The 12,954-nt window shown below is 41.3% G+C and overlaps 1 protein-coding gene across 4 annotated transcripts in view; it reads left to right on the top strand.

Moving 5' to 3' along the window:
* Positions 1 to 8,313, top strand: part of TRAF5 (TNF receptor associated factor 5) — a 46,939-nt gene extending 38,626 nt beyond the window's left edge. For all 4 annotated transcript variants that reach the window (XM_045396589.3, XM_005540755.5, XM_045396593.3 and 1 more), the window contains 4 exons: positions 531 to 623; positions 4,927 to 5,067; positions 6,758 to 6,926; positions 7,575 to 8,313. In XM_045396589.3, coding sequence (XP_045252524.1) covers positions 531 to 623; positions 4,927 to 5,067; positions 6,758 to 6,926; positions 7,575 to 8,149 — 978 coding nt within the window. In that variant the 3' untranslated portion in view covers positions 8,150 to 8,313. The remainder of the gene's footprint in view (positions 1 to 530; positions 624 to 4,926; positions 5,068 to 6,757; positions 6,927 to 7,574) is intronic.
* Positions 8,314 to 12,954: the final 4,641 nt, after the last annotated feature.

The following is a 12,954-nucleotide window of genomic DNA, read 5'->3' on the forward strand; positions in this document are numbered from 1 at the left end:
ATTCTCTGTCTCATGGATATTGTAGAATCCTAAAGCTGGGGCCAGGTATGGTGGCTCACACCTTTAATCCCAGTACTTTGTGAGACCAAGGCAGGCAGATCACTTGAGGCCAGGAGTTCGAGACCACCCTGGCCAACATAGTGAAACTCCGTCTCTACTAAAAATACAAAAATTAGCTGGGTGTGGTGGCACACACCTGTAATCCCAGCTACTCGGGAGGCTGGGGCACAAGAATCTCTTGAACCCAAGAGGCAGAGGCTGCAGTGAGCCAAGAACACACCACTACACTCCAGTCTGGGCGACAGAGCAGAGCAGGCTGTCTCAAAAAAAAAAAAAAAAAAAAAGAATCCTAAAGCTGGAAAAGGGACCCACTGGAGTCATTTTTCCTGCAACCCACTAGAGACTGGTGCATGTTTAAACTACTAAAGTAAGCAAAGTTGTTAAGATTCTATTTTAGCAGAATATCCTACCACCTCTTTCATTTTTGAAGCCTCTCAGCAACCTGACTTATTTTTCTCTTCATATTGAAGGATAAACGGAGGAACCTGCAGGAACATGAGCATTCAGCCTTACGGGAGCACATGCGTTTGGTTTTAGAAAAGAACGTCCAATTAGAAGAACAGGTAAATCTTCAAAGTTTCAAATAAAAAGTGAGGCAACAGAATTGCTAGGATTTGCCTGCTCTATGCTGGTATTTTTCTATTCTCCTCTATTTCAGTATGAGTCAATTGGAGGTAGATGTTTTTCTGTTAAGTGGCCAAACAGGCTCACAGGATTATAGAACATTAAAATTGGAAGGTGCTGTTAGGATCCTTGGGTCCCTCCCCCTCATTCAACAGATGAAATAACTGAACTCTGATAAATTTTTATGTGTTTTAATCGTTAAGTAGCAGAATTCAATCTCAAAACTCATGTCCTCTGATTCTAAGATACCATAACTAAGATACCATAACTTCCTCTCAATAGCCTATCTACACACCTTTTGGTTAATACCTGGCACTTAGCAATTTGATGTTTCAGTTACATTAATATTACTGTGAAACAACAGTTGACTATCTATTCTAAGCACTATGGGTTTTATAAATTTTGTGGTAAGTCTAAACTCCTGCCTTTGAGAAGCTTTGCAACCTGATCAATGCATACATCCACACTTATTTCACCAAGTTGTGATTATCAAGTGAAATTTTATGCAAATGCCTGCCATAGTGCCTGTGGCACTCATATTAACCTCAATAAATGCTGATTCTATTGAGCAATTTTTAGGAAAGTTAATTATTTTGTTAGAACATCTCAGAAAATCAGACTTTTCTTTTTTTTTTTCTTTTTTTTTTGAGATGAGTCTTGCTCTGTCACCGAGGCTGGAGTGCAGTGGCGCGATCTTGGCTCACTGCAAGCTCCGCCTCCCGGGTTCACGCCATTCTCCTGCCTCAGCCTCCCGAGTAGCTGGGACTACAGGCGCCCGCCACCACGCCTGGCTAATTTTTTGTATTTTTTAGTAGAGATGGGGTTTCACGTGTTAGCCAGGATGGTCTCGATCTCCTGACCTTGTGATCTGCCCGTCTTGGCCTCCCAAAGTGATGGGATTACAGGCGTGAGCCACCACACCCAGCGGAAAATCAGACTTTTCAAGCCCAGGTAGGGAAGAAAACCATTTTCAGAAAAGGAGCTGATGTTTGCTACTGCAGATGATTTTTTGATGTCTGATTTTCTATTAAAGTAGGTGGGTGAGTTCCAGGGTCAGATCCTGGAGAAAATTAGGAAGACTGATTAAACAGTAACTTTGGTAGAAGGCATGCTGCCTAGTAACCGTTCCCAAGTTTTTTCTGTATCAGTTGCCTCATTCATCCATCCTTTCATTCAAGAAACACCTACCATATGTCAGGTACAATGTTTGCTGCTAGGGACACTGAGCCAAGGAAGACATAGCCTCTATCCTTGAAGAACTAACATAAATGTAAACAGGTTAATTGTCATGCCTTGTAGGACATGCTGTAACTCAGTCTGGGGTACAGAGGCTGCAGCAATTTATTCTGGGGGAGTTGGAGAAGACTTTCAAAGTAAGACATCCAAGCTGCCTCTTGAAGGAGGAAGGATTCATCAGTTAAAATGTTGTGGAAGAAGGACATCCAAAAGGGAGAGCTTGCACTGAAGCAGGGAGGCATAAGAAATGCTGATGAATCAAGGAAATGGGGTTTTAGGATGAATGGACTTCTGAGTATGAGATAGAGAGAGGCTGCAGACTAGTGTGTTGCATCCAGATTGCAGTGGCCTTCTGTGTAGCCTAAGAAGTTTTGGACACTGCGCATTCAATTATTTTTTCATTCATTCATTCTCTGCCTTGTTTCAGAAAGGTTTTAAGGACCAGAAGTTTGAACCAATTGTTTTTTTCCAGTAATAGGGAGCTAATGGAGGTTTCTTAATTGGAAAATACTTGGTCAGCTAATTGTTTGTTTATTTGTTTGTTGAGATAGGGTCTGGCCCTGTCACCCAGGCTGGAGTACACTGGTGTGATCTGGACTCTCTGTAATCTCTGCCTCCCAGACTCAAGAAATCCTCCACCTTAGCCTCTTGAGTAGCTGGGACTATAGGTGTGTACCACCACACTCGGCTAATTTTTGTATTTTTTTTTTTTTTTTTTTGTAGAGACAGGGTTTTGCCATGTTGCCCAGGCTGGTCTCATGAGCTCAAGCTATCTGCCTGCCTCAGCCGCCCAAAGCGGTTTGTTTGCTTTTGTTTTTTAAAGCAAGACAGTTGGTAAGAGCATGGCAATTGATAAGAGTGAAGGCTCTGGAGCCAGAATGCCTAGGTTTGCAGCCAGGCTGCACACTAGCCATATGAGTTTGGACAAACTACTTCATTTCTGTCATCCCCCATTTCCTCATTTGTAATTGGGGTTGTGGTGACGGTAAAAAGGGATAATATAGTTAAGCTAGTAGCACAATGCCTAACACATAATAAGTACTTCAATAGTAGGTGGAAGCAGGATACTGGAGGTGGTGGTGGTGATGTTGAAGGCTCAACCAAGGCCATGTCAGCTGGAAAAAGAGAGAGTATCAGGAGACCTTCTGAGGTTGTAAATGACATGCATTAAGCTGAGTAGGGAGGGGACATGGTAATGATATTAAGCGAGATGGGCACTACAAAACTGGAGCAGGTTAGAGGTGAGGGTGCAGAGAGAGACAAGGAGTTTGCTTTTGGCCAGGCAGGTAGGTGGAAGTCAGCTCTAGGGTTCTAAGTAAAGGATTCTAGGGCCAGAGATCAAGTGATTGTCTCAGCCATTTGTGCATTCATTCATAAACTATGTATCAAATGCCCTCTCTGTGCCAGGCACTGTCCTAGGCTCTAAGGATAAACAAATAAATGAGATGTAGTCTCAAGAAACAATTTAGTGGAGAGGAAGACCAAAACAACAACAACAAAAAGCAAGTTATAAGCGTGACAATGATGATTTATACACTAGAATATGGACAGGGTATCATGGAACTTGAGAGGTGGTCTTGGTGGGTGGTGCAAGTAAGGAAATATTTCCAAGAGGATGTACCCGTGAGTGGAGGCTTAGAAAGTGGTAGTTTTTAGATGAAGAGAGAGGTGTATGAGACAGCAGGGCCTGACGGGAAATAGGAGTTGTGTGGTCTTGCTGGGCAGGATGCATGTGGAATGTGAATGGGCTTGAGGCTGAAAGTGTAGCCAGGGGCAGGTCACGTAGGGCCCAGTGTCACCTGTAAAAGCAAGCCACTAGAGACGTTTATGCAGGGAAGGCTCAAGACCAGATTTTTATCTTAATATTATTCTGGTCACAGTAAGGAATACAAATGGAAGGAGAACAAGACTAAAGCCAGGGAGAGCATTCATGTTGTTCATTCATTTAACAAATATTTATCAAGCACCTACTGGTGCCAGGCAACAGTCCAGTTGCTGGGGTCATAGTGGACTGTGAGGTTCATGCCAGTCCCGGCTCTCACGGAGCTTATGTTCTGGTGTGTGTTGTGGGTAGAATGGGTAGAGCAGGACCAGTTAGAAAGCTGCTGTTGCAGCCCAAGGGAGAAATAATGAAGACTGAAACTAGTGCTGAAATGAGAAATGGATGTAAGTCTTTTTGTTTCTATTGTCGTGTTAAAAATTAAAATTGGCAACTGTTGCAGATTGAATGGATATGGGAATAAGAGAAGAGCTGTCTAGGATCAGCTTTAGGTATCTAATTGTTTCCTTCAAGTAGATTATAAAATCTGTCAATATGCTACCTACACATTTTGCCTATCCCTTGCTGGTTTGTATGCTGGATGGGTTACTTAAACTCTCTACCTCTGTTTCCTCATCTGAAAAATGAGTCTAATATTCGTGCAACTCATAGGGTTCTTTGAGGCATACAAGAGCTAATGAATATTAGGGTATGATAGTCAGCAAGTTTTTGCCATTATTACTATTGATACTGCACATGTAACATTTAATGTGGTATGGTGATCAGTACTCTTTCGTGGTAGTTTTATTTTGTTTTAAGAGACAAGGTGTCACTATGTTGCCCAGGCTGGACTCAATCTCCTGGGCTCAAGTGATCCTCCCCCATCAGCCTCCCAGGTACCTGGGATTACAGGTGCCTGGCTTTTGTGGTTGCTTAATAAGTCCATGTTGAATGAATGAAGAGAACCAGTTCAGTAAATTCAGTCAAGTGATGTCTGTCATTAGATGAACCATCATAGTAGGTTAGGTATAGAAAAGGCTGATGAGAAATTCTGTAGATGTGGCTTTTTGGAACCACCTGTAAATATCTTCCTATAATTATATAGGAATCTACCTGTAAATATTTTCCTAGAATTAAATATGTACATTTTTTCCTAGAAACACTTTCTTACCTGCAAGTACGATTTTAACTTATATGCATGCAGTTATATTCAATGACTTTATTTTTCCTCACATCCCTGTTATTAGATTTCTGATTTACATAAGAGCCTAGAACAGAAAGAAAGTAAAATCCAGCAGCTAGCAGAAACTATAAAGAAACTTGAAAAGGAGTTCAAGCAGTTTGCACAGTTGTTTGGCAAAAATGGAAGCTTCCTCCCAAACATCCAGGTAAGAAATGGCCTTTCTGTTGAAAGCCAAGATTTGGCTTTCAATTGCAGTGAGGGTTTTTCTTTTAACTTTTTAAATAGAAATAATTTAAAATATACAGAAAAGCTGTAAGAATAAGATGGTGCAAAGAACACTTGTATAACCTCCACCCAGATTCACTCATGGTCAACGTTGTGTCCCGTTTGCTTCATCATTCATGCTCCCCTCCACTGCTCCTCCCCCATCGTGTGTGTGTGTGTGTATGTGTGTGTGGGCGTGTGTGCATGTGCGTGCACGTACTCTTTCTAAACCATTTGCGAGTACGCTGCATATTTTATGGCCCTTTACCTCTATATGTTAATACTTCAGTATGTATTTCCTAAGAATAAAGATCTTCTTTTACACAACCCCAGTACATTTTGCAATATCAGTAACTTTGATACAATACTTCTATATAATTTATAGCAATTAGGGTTTTAATTAATGTTGGGCCAGTATTAATCACTTGATTGCAGATTCACTGAGAGCATCTGTAGTTCTGCATTTTGTAGTCAACAAGTGAAACTATTAATTCCCTTGGGAAGAAAATGCTTTAAACATCACTAAAATATAGCAGAAATAGTACTTTGTAAATTATGAACGTTAAATAACCATAAATGAATTCTGATGAATAATGTCTTTATCATGATTATAAAATTTATAGTGAAAAAGATTTCAAGACATGTGGTGTAGGCAATATATTTGAAATTTAGGTTATCCCAGAAAATCTAGGCCCTATAATTTCCATACTTAGCCAGCACATTATACATTAAACACACACACACACACCCCTCATATACATACAATGTATATGTATGTGAAATATGTATAATGTGTATATGCATATGTGTATATACATATATATGTACAGATGCTCCTCGGCTTACAATGTAGTTATGTCTTGATAAACCCATTAAGTTGAAAATATTGTAAGTCAAAAATGTGTTTGATACACCTAACCTATTAAACATCATAACCTAGCCTAACATACCTTAAATGTGCTCAGAACACTTAAATTAGCCTACAGTTGGGCAGTCATCTAACACAAAGCCTATTTTATAATAAAGTATTGAATTCCTCATGTAATTTATCAAATTCTGAAAGTGAAAAACAAAATGGGTACTTTGAGTAGCCATATCTTATACACACACAGGGAAAGGGAGGAGTAATTTTATTTAGTCTCTTCCACCTGAGAGAGCAGTCAAAAGTTTAGGCCTTACTCAGGGCCTTCTGTACCACCCATAGAGCTCAGGCCAGAACAGGTGCGCCTATTCCATCTAATTCTTCACCTTCTAGCAAAGCAGGAGTGAATCAGGAGATTGGCTTCTAAAAAGAGGAAAAAGTGTAGGGCAAGAGGAGAGACAACATGAAAATAAATATATAAAGATGGGTTGGAGAACCAAGCAGAGGAAAACAGAGGGAGGATAAAAATTAGGTAAAGAAAAGTTCAAACATTTGGAACAGGAGCTGTGGTAGGAGAGGAGGAGGAGGAAGATAATTAGGTGGCTCATCTCTCTGTGATCCTCACTGAATTTTATTTTCTGGGCTTGTATTTTTCATTCTGTTAATTGATTAAATGTGATATGTTTGAATTGAAAAAAATGCTAATCTCAATGAATTGCTAAAATATTAACTAATTTTTTAAACATGATTATCCATTTTGTAATGAAAGGTTTTTGCCAGTCACATTGACAAGTCAGCTTGGCTAGAAGCTCAAGTGCATCAATTATTACAAATGGTTAACCAGCAACAAAATAAATTTGACCTGAGGCCTTTGATGGAAGCAGTTGATACAGTGAAACAGAAAATTACCCTGCTAGAAAACAATGATCAAAGATTAGGTATGTCTGATATTTTATTTCTCTTTTGGTGACTCATTTGTCTGCATGTGTTCATGAAACAACCAAACACCTGGCCAAATAGAGAGTCACATCTGTCCAGGATAAACAATGGCTAAATCTGCTATTTGTGAAAGCATCATGAGATTCTGGCCACTCAGGCAAAAATGAGGGAGGGCCACAAGTGGGGTTGGGGGACTGGGCTAGGAGATTCCAAGACTGGAAACAGGTCAGCAAATTCCAAGAACAGGGATTGATGACTTTCAAGAAGAGTGGAAAATAATGAGAAACCTCAGGGAGAGATGTGGTGGGATCATTGTTTTAGGTATGGGAAAATATTAAAGGGTTTGGCTATTTAAAAGCATTCTAGTCAGAAAAGTGTGGGGCTCAGCATGCTGACTCACGCTAGTTGAATGCTCAGTGTGTCTTCTCTACACTTCAGTGAGTTTAAGATACACATCCAGGTTTCCTTGGAGGCAGTGTGCCAAAACATGATATTCCCTGAGTTAATATTATTACAACAAATGAATTCGGCTCATCTTTAGGATGTCAGGATTTTGCTGATACTCTTTCAGGTAACAAAATTCCACTTTGGGAAAATTTTAAAGATAACTTTTAGGCCTATGGAATCTTTTTTTTTCTTATTTGCAGCTGTTTTAGAAGAGGAAACTAACAAACATGATACCCACATTAATATTCATAAAGCACAGCTGAATAAAAATGAAGAGCGATTTAAACTGCTGGAGGGTACTTGCTATAATGGAAAGCTCATTTGGAAGGTGACAGATTACAAGATGAAGAAGAGGGAGGCAGTGGATGGGCACACAGTGTCCATCTTCAGCCAGTCCTTCTACACCGGCCGCTGTGGCTACCGGCTCTGTGCTAGAGCATACCTGAATGGGGATGGGTCAGGGAAGGGGACACACCTGTCCCTATACTTTGTGGTCATGCGAGGAGAGTTTGACTCACTGTTGCAGTGGCCATTCAGGCAGAGGGTGACACTGATGCTTCTGGACCAGAGTGGCAAAAAGAACATTATGGAGACCTTCAAGCCTGACCCCAATAGCAGCAGCTTTAAAAGACCTGATGGGGAGATGAACATTGCCTCTGGCTGTCCCCGCTTTGTGGCTCATTCTGTTTTGGAGAATGCCAAGAACGCCTACATTAAAGATGACACTCTGTTCTTGAAAGTGGCCGTGGACTTAACTGACCTGGAGGATCTCTAATCACTGTTTATGGGGTGATAAGAGGACTTTTTGGGGCCAGAACCGTGGAGTAGAGCACATTTGATTATCATATTGACCTGGATTTAGACTCAAAGCACATTTGTATTTGCCTTTTTCCTTAACGTTTGAAGTCAGTTTAAAACTTCTGAAGTGCTGTCTTTTTACATTTTACTCTGTCCTAGTTTGAAACTTAAAACTCTTAGAATATTCTCTTATTATGCGGCCGGGCGCGGTGGCTCAAGCCTGTAATCCCAGCACTTTGGGAGGCCGAGTCGGGCGGATCACGAGGTCAGGAGATCGAGAACATCCTGGCTAACACGGTGAAACCCCGTCTCTACTAAAAAATACAAAAAACTAGCCGGGCGAGGTGGCGGGCGCCTGTAGTCCCAGCTACTCGGGAGGCTGAGGCAGGAGAATGGCGTGAACCCGGGAGGCGGAGCTTGCAGTGAGCTGAGATCCGGCCACTGCACTCCAGCCTGGGCGACAGAGCGGGACTCCGTCTCAAAAAAAAAAAAAAAAAAAAGAAGAATATTCTCTTATTATTTATATTTTTATATTTCTTGAAAGATGGTAAGTTTCTTGAAGTTTCCGGGGCGTTTTTCTTTTACTGGTGCTTAGCTCAGTGTCTCAGGCACTCTAAATATTGAATGTTATGGAGGACATAGAGGTAGCAGAATTCCCAGTTGAAAATGTTTTGATATTTTATTGTTTGGCCTATTGATTCTAGACCTGGCCTTAAGTCTGCAAAAACCATCTTTATAAGGTAGGCTGTTCCAGTTAAGTAGTGGGTGATGTAGTTACAAAGATAATACGCTCAGTTTGGATCTTTTTTTTTCAGTTAAATGCTAAATATGTGAAAATTACTATACCTCTAAGTATTTTCATGAAATTCACCAGCAGTTTGCAGGTACTGTTTTGCAAGGCTGCATAAGAACTGGTGAATGGGGTAAGCATTTTCATTCTTCCTGATGAAGTAAAGCAGAAAGTACTGCATAGTAATATGTAAGATATAGCTAGCCAGCTAAAATTCAGATTTCATTAGGTTCAACCCTATGAAAAAAACTATTTTCATAGGTCAAAAATGGTAAAAACTTAGCAGTTTCATAAGATTCAACCAAATAAATATATATACACACACACACATACATATACACCTATATATGTGTGTATACAAACAGTTTGAGTGTATTTTGGTAACAGTAGTAAATCAATGTGAGGATGGATAGAATTTAGTATATAATAGAGAAAATGTCATAAATGGATAAAAGGAATTTACAACTTGAGGAGAAAACCTTTATAATTTCCTATGGGTGTCAGAAGTACTCTCAGCGAAAATGGATGGCTAAAACAGTATTTACTATTCTCTGATAACTTTTTTTTTTTTTTTGAGACAGAGTCTTGTTGTCACCCAGGCTGGATGGAGTGCAGTGACGTGATCTCAGCTCACTGCAACCTCCGCCTCCTGGGTTCAAGTGATTCTCCTGCCTCAGCCTCCTGAGTAGCTGGGATTACAGGCAACCGTCACCACACCTGGCTAATTTTTGTATTTTTAGTAGAGACGGAGTTTTGCCATGTTGGCCAAGCTGGTCTCCAACTCCTGACCTCAAGCGATCTGCCCGCCTTGGCCTCCCAAAGTGCTGAAATTATAGGCATGACCCACTGTGCCAAGCCTCTGACAACGTTTGAATTTGTAAGCTGCTATGCAAGTGGGCATTTATATAAACTTGTAATGTTTCTTGTCAGAATTCTGAGTACTTTGTGAAGAACAGAAATGATCATGTTCTTATGCATCTATCTGTATGGGTCTGAAGGTGTATATACAAATTGAGATGAGTCTTTATGACTCTTGATAAGCCTAAGTTTAACAACAACAACAAAAATGCCAAGTTGTCCTGAGCCCTCCTGCATTGTTACGCCACTTCTCTACTGCTCATACGCAGGCTGGCTCCCCTGGGCACACAAAGATGAGTATGGGCCATGGGCCCCTGTAGAGCTGCTCACCTGGTGATGACCATGCACCTTACAATTTCTGAGCAGTTAACCCTATAGAAGCATGCTTTATATGAGTGTCTTCTGGGAAGAGGAACCTTCTTAATCTCTTCTGTGGGATTTTCAAATGCTAAAGACACACTGCAGCAATTATCCCAGATGATTAAATTCAAAGAAATATGTTCACAACAGGAATATACTAAAGAACTAGAGCGTCGCTGCTGGTGAACTGTGGCATAGCTGATGCTCAACACATCACCTCGGACAAATTCAGAAAGCATTTCTCTAGCCCACAAGGCCAGACCCAGGTGCTCTGTGTGTTTGTTTTTAATGTTCTTCATCATATCCAAGTTCACTCTCTCTTCCTGAGCAGTGGACGATTGTATTGCTGTAACTTCTTTTGAGTAGTTGATGTGGAAAACATTTTAAAGTGAATTTGTCAAAATGCTGGTTTTGTGTTTTATCCAACTTTTGTGCATATATATATAAAGTATGTCATGGCATGGTTTGCTTAGGAGTTCAGAGTTCCTTCATCATTGAAATAGTGATTAAGTGATCCCAGAACAAGGAGTTCTAGTGTAAAAAGCACCCCTTTTTCACAAAACAAGAGTTGTGATTTTGCTTTGAAACAAGGTGGATCTATGTAAACTATTTTTCCTTTTTTATGAACGGAACAGTAATTTTTCTTCTGTATCAATAAGATTTAAATTTTTATTTCCATTTTGGGTTAATTTTGGTTCCTGATGAAAAGATAACAATACACTAAGCATAAAGGGGAAGTTAATATCCTTGAGAAAGTTACAGAAGGATTGTAGTGGGGGTGTGTGTGTTAATAATGCTTATTAACAAGTCTAAAATCTGACCCCTGATTTCCACATTTGGTATTTTCAGAGAAAACAAGAGACAGTCACAGCCAGGATCAATTCACAGTGCCAGTCCTGAATACAATAGGACAGTGAGGTACAAACCCTTTGTGTGGTCCCTGGATAATCAGTCCACACTATTGACTATCTCTTTTCTCTTAGAAAGCAGTTGGAGATATATATCTCAATCTTATATAAGAATTCTGAGCTGGAGATAAAGGTTTGATGGAGGCACAGTAGGGGTCCCAGGTGGTGAAATCACACAGGAATAACACATTCTATGGGAAGAGGAAGAAGAACCTGTAAAGCATTTGGAGAAGGAATGATCCAGAGGTAAGAAAAACACCAAGGAAGGTGGGAAGAGAAAAGAATGTCAACAGGGCCAAATGCCAGCTTGGGAATAGCAGCCACTCCCAGAGCACTCCCACAGCCCTTGTGAACTCACTGTCACCCCCATGCTGCTCTCTCCTCAAGTCTGTATCTCTGACCCTGGCCTTTGCCGTAAGCTGATCCGAGTACCTGCTGAACATCTAAATTCAGGAGTCCCATAGGGACTTTAAGGACCACTTCACCATACAGAACTGGAAATCTTCCCACCCTCCCCACCACTGCCAACCTATTACTCCATTTTTTCTATCTAAGTGACATCATTGTCCAAGCCAAAAGTTTGGACACTATTCTGGATTCCTCCCTCATCTTCCCTGTCCAGTAACCCACACTGCACTGCGAATTTGACCTCCAAATAATTTCTTTAGAGGTATTCCCACTACTTACCCTTCCTCAGTACTACTGTCTTGTTTCAGGCCTACATTATTTTTTAAATCACAACTGTTCTCCCTATTTTTAGTTGTGCCTCTTTGGAGATTGACACTGTGACAGTCTCCACAGTGTCACCTAATGATCCATCTCAAAGAAAATCTGAGAATGACTCCCACCCCACCCACACTGTGGCTTCATAGCCCATAGGAAAAAGCCCAGCCTCCATGGAGTGCCATACAAGGCACTCCATGCCCACTTCTACCCTTCCAGCCTCACCTCCTGACATTTCTACCTTGCATTTAGCAACACCAACCCAAGCTATCTGATACTTGTCTGAGCTTATACTATATGTCTATCTGGAATACTCTTTTTTTGAGATAGGGTCTTACTCTGTCACCCAGGCTGTAGTCCAGTGGCGCAATTATAGCTCACTGCAGCCTTGACCTCCCTGGGTTCAGGTGATCCTCCCACCTCTGCCTCCCAAGTAGATGGAACTACAAGCACGCAACACCAGGCCCGGCTAATTTTTTTGTATTTTCTGTAGAGATGGGGTTTCACCCTGTTCCCCAGGCTGGTCTCGAACTTCTGGACTCCAGTGATCTGCCCACCTCAGCCTCCCAAAGAGTTGTGATTACAGGCGTGAGCCACCATGCCTGGCCTGGAATACTCTTCTCTATCCTTACCTTCTTTGCCTGGATAATTCTTGCCCTTTAAGATTCTGCTTTGGCCTCACCTCCTCTGGGATGCCTTCCTAAACTATCCTTTAATCTGTAACCCTACTCCCACACTTCACCCTTAGTAACTGCCCATTGGGTTCATTTTGCCTACTGCCCAGATAGAGCTGATTTATCAAGACAAAGGAATTGTAACAGAGAAAGAGTTTAATTCACACAGCTGGTTGTACAGGAGACCGCAGTTTTATTATTGCTCAAATCAGTCTCCCTGAAAATTCGGAAACTGGGGTTTTTAAGGATAATCTCATGGGGATGGGGGCAGGTAGTGGGGAGTGCTGACTGGTCCCCCGGGAAATGGGGAGTCAAAGCTGTCCTCTTGTGCTGAGTCAGTTCCGGAGTGGAAGCCACGAGACCATCAATCTGGGTGGGAGCAGCTGATCCATCCAGTGCAGGGTCTGAAAATACCTTGAGCACCAATCCTAGGTTTTATAATAGTGATGTTATCCCTAGGAGCAATTGG

The sequence above is a fragment of the Macaca fascicularis genome, chromosome 1 (genome assembly GCF_037993035.2).
Source record: "Macaca fascicularis isolate 582-1 chromosome 1, T2T-MFA8v1.1".
Lineage (NCBI taxonomy): Eukaryota > Metazoa > Chordata > Mammalia > Primates > Cercopithecidae > Macaca > Macaca fascicularis.